This window comes from Schistocerca nitens, chromosome 11, assembly GCF_023898315.1.
Source record: "Schistocerca nitens isolate TAMUIC-IGC-003100 chromosome 11, iqSchNite1.1, whole genome shotgun sequence".
NCBI classification, from domain to species: domain Eukaryota; kingdom Metazoa; phylum Arthropoda; class Insecta; order Orthoptera; family Acrididae; genus Schistocerca; species Schistocerca nitens.
Window position 1 is genome coordinate 121,859,040 of NC_064624.1, and position 18,326 is coordinate 121,877,365.

At 39.8% G+C, this 18,326-nt stretch overlaps 1 protein-coding gene across 6 annotated transcripts in view; it reads right to left on the reverse strand.

Moving 5' to 3' along the window:
• Positions 1 to 18,326, reverse strand: part of LOC126212854 (histone acetyltransferase KAT2A) — a 390,973-nt gene that overhangs the window by 248,150 nt on the left and 124,497 nt on the right. For all 6 annotated transcript variants that reach the window (XM_049940291.1, XM_049940289.1, XM_049940288.1 and 3 more), the window contains one exon: positions 9,794 to 9,942. In XM_049940291.1, coding sequence (XP_049796248.1) covers positions 9,794 to 9,942 — 149 coding nt within the window. The remainder of the gene's footprint in view (positions 1 to 9,793; positions 9,943 to 18,326) is intronic.

Consider the following 18,326-nt stretch of genomic DNA (forward strand, 5'->3'; position numbering starts at 1 on the left):
AGACGAGAAATGGTGTCTTTATGCTAACATAAGGAAAGGAAAGGAATGGTTAACCCCAAACAAAGCAGTAGCTTCCTGTACAAAGAATTGTGCGCATCCAAAAAGGTAATGTTATGCATCTGCTGGAACAGCAATGGTGTGGTGTACTAAGAATTACTTTCCATAGGATGTGATGAAAAATATCCGGATGCCTGGCTGAAAATGACTTACAAGTTCGTGGCATCCTCCATCGGTAATGCTGGAATTCAATATGGTGTTGGCCCACCCTTAGCCTTGATGAAAGCTTCCACTCTCACAGGCATATGTTCAACCACGTGCTGAAATGTTTCTTGGGGAATAACAGCCCATTCTTCATGGAATGCTGCACTGAGGAGAGGTATACATGTCAGTCGATGAGGCCTGGCACAAAGTCGGCATTCCATAACGTCCTAAAGGTGTTCTATAGGATTCAGGTGAAGACTCTGTACAAACCAGTCCATTACAGGGATGTTATTGTCGTGTAACCACTCCGCCACAGGCCGTGCATTATGAACAGGTGCTCGATTGTGTTGAAAGATGCGATCGCATTCCCGAATTGCTCTTCAACAGTGGGAAGCAAGAAGGTGTTAAAACACCAATGTAGGCCTGTGCTGTGACAGTGCCACGCAAAACAATGAGGGGTGCAAGAACCCTCCATGAAAAAGGAGACCACACCATAACACCACCGCCTCCGAATTTTACTGTTGGCACTACACACGCTGGCAGATGACATTCACTGGGCATTCGCCATACCCACACCCTGCCATCGGATTGCCACATTGTGTATCGTGATTCATTAGTTCATACAACATTTTTCCACTGTTCAGTCGTCCAAAGTTTATGCTCCTCACATCAAGCAAGGCATTGTTTGGCATTTACCGGCATGATGTGTGGCTTATGAGCAGCCGCTCAACCATGAAATCCAAGTTTTCTCACATCCCGCCTAACTGTCATGGTACTGGCAATGGATACTGATGCAGTTTGGAATTCGTGTGAGATGTTCTGGATAGATGTCTGCCTATTACACATTACGACCCTCTTCAACTGTCGGCGGTTTCTGTCAGTCAACAGACGAGGTCGGCCTGTACACTTTTCTGCTGTATGTGTCCCTTCACGTTTCCACTTCACTATCGCATCAGAAACAGTGGATCTAGGAATGTTTAGGAGTGTGGAAATCTCACGTACAGACATATGACACAAATGAAACCCAATCACCTGACCACGTTCGAAGTCCGTGAGTTCCACAGTGCACTTCGTTCTGTTCTCTCACGATGTCTAATGGCTACTGAGGTCGCTGATATGCTGGCAGTAGGTGGCAGCACAATGCGCCTAATATGAAAAACATTTGTTTTCGGGGTGTCCAGACACTTTTGATCACATAGTGTATATGTCTACGTTATCTCGATACTTCACCAGAAGATGATGAGAGTGACAGATTCAAAAGTCACACAATTTCAAAGCAGCCAGCCAGATGGTAGCCCGAGAAGATGTTATCAATTTTAATTTGTTGTTTTTGTTACTTATCCACAATGATGAGTCGCTACATCTCAGTGAAAAAGATTTACTTCCCCATAGTTTTTACAACCCTGTTTTCACGCATCTTTGATCAGAAGAGAAAACTTTCTTACAAAAGAGCAAGGTTTGAAAGTCCCATTCTAGCCACAGTTTTAATCTACAAGGAAGTTTCACAGCTTTTGTTATTAGACACTCTTCTTACTTTCTGATTACACATCTCATCCTGATATATTTAAACTCATCACCTGGGAATCTACCCATTTCTGAATTCATGCCTTTTAATATCTGCTAGTGCAGTCATAGCATTGCATATTACCGTATTTACTCGAATCTAAGCCGCACTCGATTCTAAGCCGCACCTGAAAAATGAGACTCGAAATCGAGGAAAAAAAAATTCCCGAATCTAAGCCGCACCTGAAATTTGAGACTCGAAATTCAAGGAGAGAGAAAAGTTTTAGGCCACACCTCCAAATCGAAACAATGTTGGTCCATTGTAATATGAGCCACAATTTAGGTCGAATGAGAGCTAGAGTAGTTTGGTTCCAGTCGTAAACTTAGCAGTTAAGCTTTACCAGGTAGTCATTGCTATGTGTCTGGCGGTCCGTCCGTATTTATACGGGTACCCTTACTTTTTCACGTGCTTCGTCTGGTTTGAATTGATTGCTTATTTTTCTTTGATCTGATAAGCGCCGTTTTCTTTGTTATAGGTGTTTACGTCACTCTAAGCTGAAGATGCATTACTGTACTGTGTCATGCATTGTTTCTCGCATTCTGATGAGTGTTTACGGCCTGTCGCCGCTCGCGGCATGGCTTGCTTTTGTGCGTGCTACCGCCGCTTACAAAGAGAAAAAAAAGAGAGAGAGAGAGAGAGAGAGAGAGAGAGAGAGAGAGAGAGAGAGAGAGAGAGAGAGAGGAATCGTCTCACTAGCGAAATAATAGCAAGAGACCGCTATTTGTTGTTTGTTACAGTGCTTCTTTTCTTTGATAATGATCAACAAGAACCAGTTAATAGACTGCGTATGATTGAAGATGTTCTGAACGAGAGTTAAGCGAAAAATTTTCTCTGTTTGAAAATCTTTGCAGACGCCTCTTTAGTACATTACATTCTGCACAGAAATTAGTCATCTTAGATTTAAAAATCTAGTCACTTGCTGTGCTTCATTTCTGACTGTATCACTATTACGCATAAGAATAATACGAATATAAACATGATGTGATATGTATGTTCTTCCGCGTTTGCTGTTGTCTCACTCTAGTTTCGTAGTTTATTAGGCAGACAGGATTTAAATGAGATAGCAGCAAACACGAAAGAATACATAGCAAAATGTTTATATTCGTATTATTCTTATGGTGAAGAGAATATTGTATGCGATTCACAATTCATGAAAGTTCCTGTTAGCAACCATCTCTTCTCACAGGTAGGAAAAAATTCAGAACGTAGAGTTGGCCATATTGACAAACATCCCAAATAGTTTTGCCAGTCGGATTTTCGTAGTACATTGAAACGCTACAACATTCGAAGATGAACAATACGGAATTTGTATTTACTTCGAGGGATAATGTATGAAAATGCAGTGGTCGAAACTCGGGGCGGAGGAAAAAGCTCGTCTTCCACCTTTTTTTTAAAAAAATTTATTTACTGACGCAGAGGTTTTGGCACCACTATTTATCTTTGTGGCTGCAAAGCATGCCTGTGTAGCGCTACATGTATTCGACGGCAGAAGTTAGTTGTGGCTGCACCTACCAACGTTTTTCAGAACTTCCGCTTACTTTGCACTCGATTCTAAGCCGCAGACGGTTTTTTGGATTACAAAAACCGGAAAAAAAGTGCGGCTTAGATTCGAGTAAATACGGTATGTTGTCATAGTCAAACCGCTTTCCTTTAAGAGTCCCCTTTCATCCTTTGGAACAGGAAGAAGTCAGAGGGAGATAAATCTGTTGAATAGGGCCTGTGGGTAAAGATGGTGATGTTCATTGTGGCCAAAAACTGGCGAACACAGAGAGCAATGTGTGTGGGAGTGTTGTCATGATTCAGGAACTCGTAAAGCAGCATAACATATCTAAGACAACCATTTAACTTGCAGAGAATAAGCCAAGAACTAGTCACTTTCATGAGTAATTAATTGTAGATCCACTGTCAGCTTTTAGCAGATTTAAAGTACTGCCCACTTCCATATCCAGATGAAATGAAAAATTTGAATATTGCTCTCACATTACAAGCCAGACTCTCCATTTCAAATAAAAATAAAAAGAAAGAAAAGAGTTAAAAAGAGAGAGCACCATTATTAATAATCAACATGTATCAGTAGAAGAAAAAAAAATATTGATTTCATCATCGAAATTGTATCTAATGAAAACTCATTATTAAGTGAAAGAAAAGAAACTGTATTTCACTGGATATCATTACTTCCAACTCATGGTAACCAGTTGGGACAGGAACTTTAATAGAACACACAAAATGCCCAAAATCTATATTTCTAATCGATTAACCCAGTTCATAATTCATGACCCCAGTTGCAGATTGTGTATCTAATGGCTGCAAGGGGCAACAAAAGCTTGATTTTTAATATTTCATTGAATTATTGACTAAATTTAAAATGCTGTGACAGTCTACTCATTAGACATGTAATCTTATGTTAAAAGTTTAACACGACAAGTACAGTATTACAGTTAGGAACTGTGTGTGTGTGTGTGTGTGTGTGTGTGTGTGTGTGTGTGTGTGTGTGTGTGTCAAAGCAGCATCACTGTTGGTGCGCAAATAGCCACAGTATATTCATCCAGTATTTGAGACTGAGAGCATCTTGCAACTTACAACAAACTTTACATATAATTTCAAAACTTACAAAACTTTTCTCACTGACAAGCTACAGATGATGATGATGATGATGATGATGATGACAGGAAAAAAGTTTATCATTCACTACATTTTTGGAGTTCATACAGTAAAACCTCAGTATCAAGCATGGCATTTTAATTTATTACTTCTTTACTACCGACTCTATTCACAACACACTTTGCCGACAGTGACATGTATGTCACTGAACATACCTGAATAATTATACATTGTATGACACTTACTTCAGGAGATATTATGTCAAAAGTCAAAATGAGTGGAAGACCTAGCTTTTGCCTAAAATGGAGCACAAACTAACCAGACTATAATTACCCACTGTTTAATAATGAGAGCTGTTAGCAGCTTCCAACAACTTGGAACAAAATTTCCACCCTTTTCTAATGTTTTTCTCAGTTATATGCTTAACATCAAATAAGTAGCACATTAATTCATTTATTAAGTCATCAGAAGTCTGAACCTGTTCTATACTTGGGAGTTTGAATATTTATAATTGGGGGTAGGCTGGTGTTGTACTAACTCGTAATAAAAAAGTAAAATAAATAAATAAACCTTTTTCAGAAATATTGAACAGAACATCTTAAATTGTGGGGTGAAAATATTAAGTGGAAGGATGGGTTATATAACACATCAATCATTCTAAAAAATCAACAGATCAAGACCTAGGCAACACTATGACTGACTAATTAATCAGAGGTCATGATTTGATAAATGAGAATTTGTTTTGAATTGGTGTCATTGCATCACACAAATGTGCAGAAGACACTGTTGCTGGCATCATTTGATTACTTATGCAAATTTATATCATTAATTGGAACATTGTACTGGGAAACCTAACAACAAATAGCTGTGTACCAACACTGACAGCATTAAAAAATAAAATACAAAATATAATTAATAAAAGAATCAGCAAAAAAGTGTGTTTTCCCCTGTAACCATGTTTCACCGAGTATCCACAGTGAGGCCAACAAAAATTATAGCAAAATATTCGGGTATTTTGACAGAGCCTTTGTTAGTTGCATGCATAAAATTCTAATCTTGTAATCACAAGGTTGCTAGTTCAATTCTTCTTGCTAGGTGCAACTTTTTTTACCTTTATCATATTGAAAAGTTAATTAAAATCACTGATTCACAATTTTTTAAACTAAACCAGCACCTTTTTATTTTAATTTACTAACTGCATCAAAATAGAAGTTTTTGTACTTAAAATTTTGTACAATGATGCAAAATGTCTTCTGATTAAATGAACAAGTTATGTATATATCAATAATGCAGTTTTTAATGTTGTATTTGTTTCTTTTCTACATCTACATCTACATCCATACTCCGCAAGCCACCTGACGGTGTGTGGTGGAGGGTACCCTGAGTACCTCTATCGGTTCTCCCTTCTATTCCAGTCTCGTATTGTTCGTGGAAAGAAGGATTGTTGGTATGCTTCTGTGTGGGCTCTAATCTCTCTGATTTTATCCTCATGGTCTCTTCGCGAGATATACGTAGGAGGGAGCAATATACTGCTCGACTCTTCGGTGAAGGTATGTTCTCGAAACTTCAACAAAAGCCCGTACCAAGCTACTGAGCGTCTCTCCCGCAGAGTCTTCCACTGGAGTTTATCTATCAACTCCGTAACGCTTTCGCGATTACTAAATGATCCTGTAACGAAGCGCGCTGCTCTCCATTGGATCTTCTCTGTCTCTTCTCTCAACCCTATCTGGTACGGATCCCACACCCCTGAGCAGTATTCGAGCAGTGGGCGAACAAGTGTACTGTAACCTATTTCCTTTGTTTTCGAACTGCATTTCCTTAGGATTCTTCCAATGAATATCAGTCTGGCATCTGCTTTACCGACGATCAACTTTATATGATCATTCCATTTTAAATCACTCCTAATGCGTACTCCCAGATAATTTATGGAATTAACTGCTTCCAGTTGCTGACCCGCTATTTTGTAGCTAAATGATAATGGATCTATCTTTCTATGTATTTGCAGCACATTACACTTGTCTACATTGAGATTCAATTGCCATTCACTGCACCATGTGTCAATTCACTGCAGATCCTACTGCATTTCAGTACAATTTTCCATCGTTACAACCTCTCAATACACCACAGCATCATCTGCAAAAAGCCTCAGTGAACTTCCGATGTCATCCACAATGTCATTTATGTACATTGTGAATAGCAACAGTCCTACGACACTCCCCTGCGGCACACCTGAAATCACTCTTACTTCGGAAGACTTTTCTCCATTGAGAATGACATGCTGCGTTCTGTTATCTAGGAACTCTTCAATCCAATCACACAATTGGTCTGATAGTCCATATGCTCTTACTTTGTTCATTAAACGACTGTGGGGAACCGTATCGAACGCCTTGCGGAAGTCAAGAAACACGGCATCTACCTGTGAACCCGTGTCAATGGCCCTCTGAGTCTCGTGGACGAATAGCGCGAGCTGGGTTTCGCACGACCGTCTTTTTCGAAACCCATGCTGATTCCTACAGAGTAGATTTCTAGTCTCCAGAAAAGTCATTATACTCGAACATAATACGTGTTCCAAAATTCTGCAACTGATCGACATTAGAGATATAGGTCTATAGTTCTGCACATCTGTTCGACTTCCCTTCTTGAAAATGGGGATGACCTGTGCCCTTTTCCAATCCTTTGGAATGTTACGCTCTTCTAGAGACCTACGGTACACCCCTGCAAGAAGTGGGGCAAGTTCCTTCGCGTACTCGTGTAAAATCGAACTGGTATCCCATCAGGTCCAGCAGCCTTTCCTCTTTTAAGCGATTTTAATTGTTTCTCTATCCCTCTGTCATAATGTCTAGAAATAAAAAAGTATTTCATTTTTTAATTCATGTTTGCACTTTGGTACCAGATTTTAATTTATTATGAATCCTCAGATGTTCATGCCACCAGCAACTGAAACCACAATACGTTGTTTAACCAGAAAATTTTTATTCAATACACACTAAGCAGATTCAGAAGGATGTAGGTTGCAGTAGGTACTGGGAGATGAAGAAGCTTGCACAGGATAGAGTAGCATGGAGAGCTGCATCAAACCAGTCTCAGGACTGAAGACCACAACAACAACAACATGTTGACAAAATAGTTCACGAGTGAATAGTCAGATGTTAGTGTCCAGATGGGCACAATATTTTGGCAAGCTATCACATTGCTATCAGGTTTGCTGATGGACTTACGGTTTAGGAGTTGGAGCGGGCACGTTTATCTCTCCCCCCCCCCCCATCCTCCCCCCCCCCCACCCCCCAATCTCCCATTCTGTCCAGAATCTGTGCCAAGAGGCAGGGATGGGTTGCCACCACCTTGTGTTGACAGGTTACCTGCAGTTTGCACTCAGGGACACACACTGGTGGCAACTCTGCTGTTGCAGGTTCCCAGGCCTTACCAACGATGTAGGAACTATCTTGATTGATTAGCAGCTCCATTACTTGAATCTCTATTGACTCTCTAACAACACAGTCACAGAAGTTAAAAGCCTTTGTATGGTAGTAATCCATTTTTTTAATTGATTCTTTCACTGCTGTGGATGGGTATACACATTCTGCTATGCCATTCACGAGGAACTGTGGACATGTTTATAGGAGCCGCTTGGGCTTTCCTGCATCACTATGTACATTCGTATTGATCTAAAGCCAACACCGTCACACAGCTGTGGACAAGTTACTTCCATATCTTGGACAATACAAAAGTTCTGAGTATTTATCATACAATCTATGTGCCTCATTGCATGCTATCATTTCTAAAAACTCATTTTGATATCTAGAATCATTTATGAGATATCATTACGACCACACCATTTGCGATGGCCAAGTATGTAAACAGGGGTGTTGTGTGCAGCAATCTGTCAGGTATAAAACACAATATCTTGAGAACGAAATGACATATCATTCTACTCCCAATTTTAAATAAAATTTTAATATAATACCTACATTTCATTCACTGCAATCCACGAGCTAAAATCAACCACACACAATGTTTATGCAACATTTTTAAAATGTTGGACAAAGTTTATTTAATTTGACACAGCACAGTAACTATGGCATTTAATGAAAAAAAATTCAAACCTTTAGTGAGTGAAGATATCAGACTGCACGATGTGAAAAACCAAATTTTTTCACCAAATAGTTTTCTTAAAATTGGATGATAAGTATTTCATACCAGCTGGCAAGTTCGCATGGACAGAAACGTGTGCAACACACACAACCATCCATCGGTTTTAGACCCCATATTTTTATAGACAGTGATCATGAAATAAAATTTAGTGAGAGGAGTCTGCTAGCGAGGGCATCACATTATCATTCATTTATATGTAGGGAATCTATAGAGACTCAGAAACACCAATATAATTATAAGAGAAAAGAGGAAGGCTTAAAGTTGGTCAAGATATGGCGGTCAACTTTGCACCAATGATGTGACAATCGATAATGATGTGACAATTGACTATCTTCAATCGAGAATAATGACAGTTGTCAGAGATAGACTTATAGTCGGCCACACGTGATGTATGGTGGTGCCCTTTATGTGCTCTATATAAACGGCACCTCCACGGTGTGGCAGCCAGTCGTTGACTCAGTTGGCAACGAGACATCAGGAAGAAGTTTTACAGATTGACGACGGCCTCTCAGCCCAGAGGTCTTAACTTGTTGTTGTTGTTGTTGTGGTCTTCAGTCCTGAGACTGGTTTGATGCAGCTCTCCATGTTTAATCATACAGTAAAGCTGCATGTCCTCGGGAAAAATTACAGCTGTAGTTTCCCCTTGCTTTCAGCCGTTCGCAGTACCAGCACAGCAAGGCCGTTTTGGTTAGTGTTACAAGGCCAGATCAGTCAATCATCCAGACTGTTGCCCTTGCAACTACTGAAAAGGCTGCTGCCCCTCTTCAGGAACCACACGTTTGTCTGGCCTCTCAACAGATACCCCTCCGTTGTGGTTGCACCTACGGTACGGCCATCTGTATCGCTGAGGCACGTAAGCCTCCCCACCAACGGCAAGGTCCATGGTTCATGGGGGAGGGGTCTTAACTTATGAGGTGTTAACTGCCATTTGAATTTGATATTACACATAGAATGCAAGTAAATAAAAATAAAAAAAAACATTACATCTTGTCAGAAATGAGCCAAGGCCTAGGAATTACAAGCCCAGTACAGTACACATACAGCCATATGTTTCTGTCGAAAGCCTGGAATTTTTTTGAACTTAATAGTGCCTATCTTCAAATATTCGAAGTTGAATTTTTTAATGTTTTCAAGAAGTGTGTAATACTGCTTTAGAAAATTGGTGTCTTTGACAGTGACACTCAAGTAGGAAAATACCGAGGAGGTCTCCTTGTGAGTCTCAGACAGGGAAGGTGTACTGTAGAGACAGACAAGCAGGAGGGGGTAGGTTCCCACCTTGAAGAGGTAGTAGTAGACACGCTTGGTGTCGGCGTCCTCCTCGCGGTGCATGCTCATGAAGATGTTCTCCACATCCACCACCATGCCCAGCAGCTGGTTCACCTCCTCCATAGACAGCGGAGGCTGCAGGTGGCTCACGTGGGTCTCTGCACACAAACACACGCTAAATGACATTTTGTGTAAATGCTGACTGACAGCTGTAACATATTTGATGAATCTGATTCAGCTTTGGCACAGCGCCAGAGAACATTGAGCACACAGAGGTGACTCACACTGAGAGCATCCCAGAGTGCCCCAGAGGGCTACAACACTAAGAAGAATCTCTTCTCGGCTTTTGACAAGATCAATGTAGTTTTTTTTTTAATTAGGAAAGGTAAAATTAATAAAAAGATAATATATGATTTATTTTAATTTCTATAATAATGTATTACATCTCCAGTAACTTGTACTTTAGCACATCTTCCTGCACCTTTAATCCACAAACACACACTCTCCTGTTCACTAATTTTACGATGATTCCTCGTTCTTAATGAAAACGCCTGGTTAGATATGAAGTAGGAAATACCCAAGTCCCTATTGTACACTTCTCCAACATGAAAAGTGCGAAAGGCTATAACATCTCTTGCATTAAACGCTTCCAAAGCAGTAACATTCTTAACTTGATTACCATCATAACAAACAACAGCAACAGTAATCCAACCATTACCAGCTTGATGTGAGTCTAATTGAGTGAGGGTAAAATTAATAATACAACCACAAAACACTGAAGTGGAAACAAGATGCCTCGTTTTAGGAGAAGATATAGACGTTCGCGTTTAACTGTTTATAAGGCATTAGACGATCTGGAGGTTAAAGTTGCTAACAAAGGAGCACAAGTTATATTGCAAGGTCCTTCAGTGTTTTGTGGTTGTATTATTAATTTTACCCTCACTCAATTATACTCACATCAAGCTGGTAATGGTTGGATTACTGTTGCTGTTGTTCGTTATGATGGTAATCAAGTTAAGAATGTTACTGCTTTGGAAGCGTTTAATGCAAGAGATGTTATAGCCTTTCGCACTTTTCATGTTGGAGAAGTGTACAATAGGGACTTGGGTATTTCCTACTTCATATCTAACCAGGCGTTTTCATTAAGAACGAGGAATCATCGTAAAATTAGTGAACAGGAGAGTGTGTGTTTGTGGATTAAAGGTGCAGGAAGATGTGCTAAAGTACAAGTTACTGGAGATGTAATACATTATTATAGAAATTAAAATAAATCATATATTATCTTTTTATTAATTTTACCTTTCCTAATTAAAAAAAAAAAAAACTACATTGATCTTGTCAAAAGCTGAGAAGCGATTCTTCTTAGTGTTGTAGCCCTCTGGGGCACTCTGGGATGCTCTCAGTGTGAGTCACCTCTGTGTGCTCAATGTTCTCTGGCGCTGTGCCACTGACATCAAGCATTACTGTAGAAGATGATACACAAAACTTAACGTACAACCCGATATGTATGTATATTTCATATTTGAAATTTCTCTCCTCAGTCTACGCATTGTCTTTCAATTAATTCTGAAGTTCAATTATCTTCCAGAGTATTTCAAATCATTTAAAACTTGAATCTACTGATTGTCTAAATTAATAATTTCTGATAAAAATATACATCAATTAAATTTCAAATTCATCACAAATTGTAATATTAATTTGAAAGGAAAAAATAATTCAGTATTCCAGTCTGTGGTAAATAATTTACAGCCATACAGCCAATTGTTAAAGTCCGATATTAACAAAGTAATTCATAATACCGGAGAAAATTATAAGTAATGTAATAACTTCAAATTTTGGAAATGTTAATGCTGTTCTATCATGAAAAAATCACAACTGTGGGAAAAAGAAAAAGTGGTACATTTAGTAAATTCTGTACAACTGGTGTAAAATAGCAAAAGCAAACCCATTTAATTCAAACAACAATTTATAATACCAAGTCGATTGTTAACAAAACTAATCAATTTGTGAAAATATAACTCGATAGACAAAATATCTACTCACCAAGTGACAGCAGGAGAAAACATAATAAGTTAATAGAATGTGCATGCATTCTGAAGCCAGTGCTCCTCCTCCTTGTGGAAGGGTTCAAGGGGGAGGAGAATTTCGGAAAAGTTGCCCACAAACCCATGTCAGGGGAGACTTACTAGACAGGACACAGAAGGAAAGACGTAGTTGCGGACTGAACTGGACGAGATTTGAAAACCTGAGAGATTAAAGGTGAAGGTTAGCATAATAAACAAGGCAGAGATTACTGGCAAAACATCATGCAAAAGTTAATAGGAGTGGAAAGTTAAATGTGTCATTTAAGTCGAAAGTTAAATGTGTCATTTATGGTAGGCACTCCCCCCCATGAACCATGGACCTTGCCGTTGGTGGGGAGGCTTGCGTGCCTCAGCGATACAGATGGCCATACCGTAGGTGCAACCACAACGGAGGGGCATCTGTTGAGAGGCCAGACAAACATGTGGTTCCTGAAGAGGGGCAGCAGCCTTTTCAGTAGTTGCAGGGGCAACAGTCTGGATGATTGACTGATCTGGCCTTGTAACATTAACCAAAACGGCCTTGCTGTGCTGGTACTGCGAACGGCTGAAAGTAAGGGGAAACTACAGCCGTAATTTTTCCCGAGGACATGCAGCTCTACTGTATGATTAAATGATGATGGCGTCCTCTTGGGTAAAATATTCCGGAGGTAAAATAGTCCCCCATTCGGATCTCCGGGCGGGGACTACTCAAGAGGACGTCGTTATCAGGAGAAAGAAAACTGGCGTTCTACGGATCGGAGTGTGGAATGTCAGATCACTTAATCGGGCAGGTAGATTAGAAAATTTAAAAAGGGAAATGGATAGGTTAAAGTTAGATATAGTGGGAATTAGTGAAGTTCGGTGGCAGGAGGAACAAGACTTTTGGTCAGGTGATTACAGGGTTATAAATACAAAATCAAATAGGGGTAATGCAGGAGTAGGTTTAATAATGAATAAAAGAATAGGAGTGCGGGTTAGCTACTACAAACAGCATAGTGAACGCATTATTGTGGCCAAGATAGATACGAAGCCCACACCTACTACAGTAGTACAAGTTTATATGCCAACTAGCTCTGCAGATGATGAAGAAATAGATGAAATGTATAACGAGATAAAAGAAATTATTCAGGTAGTGAAGGGAGACGAAAATTTAATAGTCATGGGTGACTGGAATTCGTCAGTAGGAAAAGGGAGAGAAGGAAACATAGTAGGTGAATATGGATTGGGGGGAAGGAATGAAAGAGGAAGCCGCCTTGTAGAATTTTGCACAGAGCATAACTTAATCATAGCTAACACTTGGTTCTAGAATCATGAAAGGAGGCTGTATACATGGAAGAAGCCTGGAGATACTGACAGGTTTCAGATAGATTATATAATGGTAAGACAGAGATTTAGGAACCAGGTTTTAAATTGTAAGACATTTCCAGGGGCAGATGTGGATTCTGACCACAATCTATTGGTTATGAACTGCAGATTGAAACTGAAGAAACTGCAAAAAGGTGGGAATTTAAGGAGATGGGATCTGGATAAACTGAAAGAACCAGAGGTTGTAGAGAGTTTCAGGGAGAGCATAAGGGAACAATTGACAGGAATGGGGGAAAGAAATACAGTAGAAGAAGAATGGGTAGCTCTGAGGGATGAAGTGGTGAAGGCAGCAGACGATCAAGTAGGTAAAAAGACGAGGGCTAATAGAAATCCTTGGGTAACAGAAGAAATATTGAATTTAATTGATGAAAGGAGAAAATATAAAAATGCAGTAAATGAAGCAGGCAAAAAGGAATACAAACGTCTCAAAAATGAAATCGACAGGAAGTGCAAAATGGCTAAGCAGGGATGGCTAGAGGACAAATGTACGGATGTAGAGGCTTGTCTCACTAGGGGTAAGATAGATACTGCCTACAGGAAAATTAAAGAGACCTTTGGAGAGAAGAGAACCACTTGTATGAATATCAAGAGCTCAGATGGAAACCCAGTTCTAAGCAAAGAAGGGAAGGCAGAAAGGTGGAAGGAGTATATAGAGGGTTTATACAAGGGAGATGTACTTGAGGAAAATATTATGGAAATGGAAAAGGATGTAGATGAAGATGAAATGGGAGATAAGATACTGCGTGAAGAGTTTGACAGAGCACTGAAAGACCTGAGTCGAAACAAGGCCCCGGGAGTAGACAACATTCCATTAGAACTACTGATGGCCTCGGGAGAGCCAGTCCTGACAAAACTCTACCATCTGGTGAGCAAGATGTATGAGACAGGCGAAATACCCTCAGACTTCAAGAAGAATATAATAATTCCAATCCCAAAGAAAGCAGGTGTTGACAGATGTGAAAATTACCGAACTATCAGTTTAATAAGTCACAGCTGCAAAATACTAACGCGAATTCTTTACAGACAAATGGAAAAACTGGTAGAAGCCGACCTCGGGGATGATCAGTTTGGATTCCGTAGAAATGTTGGAACACGCAAGGCAATACTGACCTTACGACTTATCTTGGAAGAAAGATTAAGAAAAGGCAAACCTACGTTTCTAGCATTTGTAGACTTAGAGAAAGCTTTTGACAATGTTGACTGGAATACTCTCTTTCAAATTCTGAAGGTGGCAGGGGTAAAATACAGGGAGCGAAAGGCTATTTACAATTTGTACAGAAACCAGATGGCAGTTATAAGAGTCGAGGGGCATGAAAGGGAAGCAGTGGTTGGGAAGGGAGTGAGACAGGGTTGTAGCCTCTCCCCGATGTTATTCAATCTGTATATTGAGCAAGCAGTAAAGGAAACAAAAGAAAAATTTGGAGTAGGTATTAAAATCCACGGAGAATAAATAAAAACTTTGAGGTTCGCCGATGACATTGTAATTCTGTCAGAGACAGCAAAGGACTTGGAAGAGCAGTTGAACGGAATGGACAGTGTCTTGAAAGGAGGATATAAGATGAACATCAACAAAAGCAAAACGAGGATAATGGAATGTAGTCAAATTAAGTCGGGTGATGCTGAGGGAATTAGATTAGGAAATGAGACACTTAAAGTAGTAAAGGAGTTTTGCTATTTAGGGAGTAAAATAACTGATGATGGTCGAAGTAGAGAGGATATAAAATGTAGACTGGCAATGGCAAGGAAAGCGTTTCTGAAGAAGAGAAATTTGTTAACATCGAGTATAGATTTAAGTGTCAGGAAGTCGTTTCTGAAAGTATTTGTATGGAGTGTAGCCATGTATGGAAGTGAAACATGGACGATAACCAGTTTGGACAAGAAGAGAATAGAAGCTTTCGAAATGTGGTGCTACAGAAGAATGCTGAAGATAAGGTGGGTAGATCACGTAACTAATGAGGAGGTATTGAATAGGATTGGGGAGAAGAGAAGTTTATGGTACAACTTGACTAGAAGAAGGGATCGGTTGGTAGGACATGTTTTGAGGCATCAAGGGATCACAAATTTAGCATTGGAGGGCAGCGTGGAGGGTAAAAATCGTAGAGGGAGACCAAGAGATCAATACACTAAGCAGATTCAGAAGGATGTAGGTTGCAGTAGGTACTGGGAGATGAAGAAGCTTGCACAGGATAGAGTAGCATGGAGAGCTGCATCAAACCAGTCTCAGGACTGAAGACCACAACAACAACAACATGGTAGGCACTATTATCTTTTATTTTCTGACCTGTCTATTTTTCCCCACTCACACTTCTACCACATATTGCGAAGTGGATTGATGGAGCTCTTGCAAGGTGGACCAGGAGGTTACTACACCACTGCCCCATGGATTTGTGATTCAAATGAGCTGCCAACCCACATAAATGTAAATTTCAGCAGAGCTATCAGCAGTCTGGCAGTGCCTACCACGATGAGAGGGCTATGCCACGCACCACAGTGATAGAAAACAGTAAGCAGTCATTCTCACTTGTATGTAGATTTCAGTTTTGCAGAGATTCTGCTTATAATATAAAAACAATATACAGGGTGTTTCAAAATGTGTATTTGGGTTTCGAGGCTTTGTAGCAGTTGTTACATTCAACATAAATGATACATCAAATGAAAGAGCAGTGCAAACAGTTTTCTTTGTACACCTGAGTGCAAAGGGAAAAGTATGGAACAAACAAGAGTGACTGAAGAACTTGTTGAACAAGTGAGAGTCTTTCACTTGTAGCTCCAAAAAATCAGCCTGAAAGGCTGCTTGTGAGTTTGCAAATCCAGAGACATCTGTATGGAAACATTTACGGAGATAGATACGAGGAGGTACCCAAACAGAAACGCGAATTATTTTTTAAAAGCTATAAATTTTCAAATTGTTTGTAAAACATCCTTATCTCATTGAAAATACTCTCCTTTACAACATTTGTCCTACTGATGCTTCCACTGTTCTGAGACATTTTTTGCAGTGACCTTTAGAAATGGCTGATAGCTCCTCCCTCATTTTTTACTGACTTCTTCAATGTTGTCAAATCACTGTGCTTTCGTGCCCCTTTTTGTATACGGAAATGAGAAAAAGTCTCTCGGAGCCGGGTCAAGTGAGTAAGGCGCATTGGGCAGCGGAACCGTGCCATTTTTAACCAAAAACTGTCTTAACAGTGATGGCTTTGTGTGTAGGTGCGTTGTCGTGGTGGAATAGCCAGTCTCCTGTCTGCCACAAATCAGGTCTTTCTTGACGAACACTGTTTCGCAATCTTCTTAAAGCTCCAAAATAAAAGATTTGATAGATGGTCTTATTTGTTTGTTTTGTTTTAGGGTGCAAAAAACAACTGGCACCATACGTGCCCAAGTCAAAACTATAGAACACAAACACAGAGATGAGGGAAACGACTATATGTCAGTCCCAATGGACAGAATAGGAGACCGCTAAAAACAGGATAAAAGAAATCATCATACAAAAAATGGAGGTCCAAAATTAAAAATTAAATGGCCTTAGTCGTATCGCTTTGGCGGATAAAAAGTCAAATGTGGTCGACAGCCCATGTGTCATTCGCTAAAACGGCTTATAAATCAGATGGCAAACCCAAGCTGGAACATAAATTGGTAAAAACAGGGCGTTCCAGCACGAAGTGGCAGGCACTTAAAATTTGGGTGCAATGCGTACAAAGTGGTGTGGCAGCACCACTGAGCAAATGACAATGGCTAAAATGGCAGTGCCCAATACGCAGCCAAGTTAAAATAATCTCCTCTCGGCGGGAGGACCGAGAGGAGGTCATCCAAGGTGCCAGAAGAGGCTTAAGGGTATACGGAATGAGTTTTTCGATGAAAAAATCGATTTTTGTGTAAATGCATTTTCGAAAAATTTAGACTCTCCCATTTAATACCATGTATAAAATATTTAGGATGACGTGAATAGAACTATTTTAAATAATTTTTTAAAATAATTTCGACACACGATGTTCCGCACCTTGTATATGAGACGCGAAATATACCTGATATAGACAGCCTTGCCAGAGATGTAACTGAGCACAAGAGAGTTAGCTTTTCTGTTGGCTACACTGCTAGACAGTTGACAATAGATTCTGCACCATTTGTATTGTTTCCTTTGTGAGTACATCCATGTAATTGTTGTGAAAGTCATATGTGGAGAAGTCATTGAGTTTTCTTTCCTTCAACATGCCAAGACCTAGTCTGAAGGTATTTAGAAAGTGCGTACACTGGCGCAAGAAAGTAAAGTGTACTAAAAATTCGTCTGATTCATCTTCATCAGTATCTGATGTTCCAATAGCGTCTAACCTCAACACTGGTAGTGATACATTGAGTGATGCTGCTGCCACTACACTGGAAAGTGCTTCAAGAAGAAAACTAGCTGGAATTGAAGAACAATACAAGAAACTAAATGCTGGGACTACAAAATATGAGGTAATTAACGTCTCTTTATTATCAGACGTTTTGGAGAACAATGTGTGCTGCAAACAATGTGGAAAATGTGGTGTTTCATTGAAAACAAACTTACATGTAGGACTTGCTTGTGAATTAGAGTTGATGTGCAGTTATTGCAAACACAGTGTTACTTTCTTCAATTCCTCACATGTTACTGCAGATACAGGTAAACTATACGATATAAACATTAGACTGGTTTATGGATTACGGTGTATAGGAAAGGGCAGGGCTGCAGGTGCCATGTTGTGTGGTGTGATGATCCTCCCTCCTCCACCTTCAAAATTTAACAAACACATAATTGCAATAGGCTCTGCTGTAGAAGATGTGGCACAGGAAAACATGGAAGATGCTGTTGAGGAAGCAGTTGCTGAAAATAATAATAGCAGAGACTTGTCCATAGCTTTTGATGGAAGCTGGCAAAAGAGAGGCCACACATCTCTGAATGGTGTAGTAACAGCTACAAGTGTGGACACTGGTAAGGTAGTTGATGTGGCAATACTTTCCAAGCATTGCAGATGCAAGGAGAAAATGAAAAATAAACATGAAGAGAAGTGCACGGCAAATTACTATGGGTCAAGTGGTGGTATGGAAGTTGCTGGTGTAAGAAGTATTTATCAACACTCAGTAAAATGGTACAACGT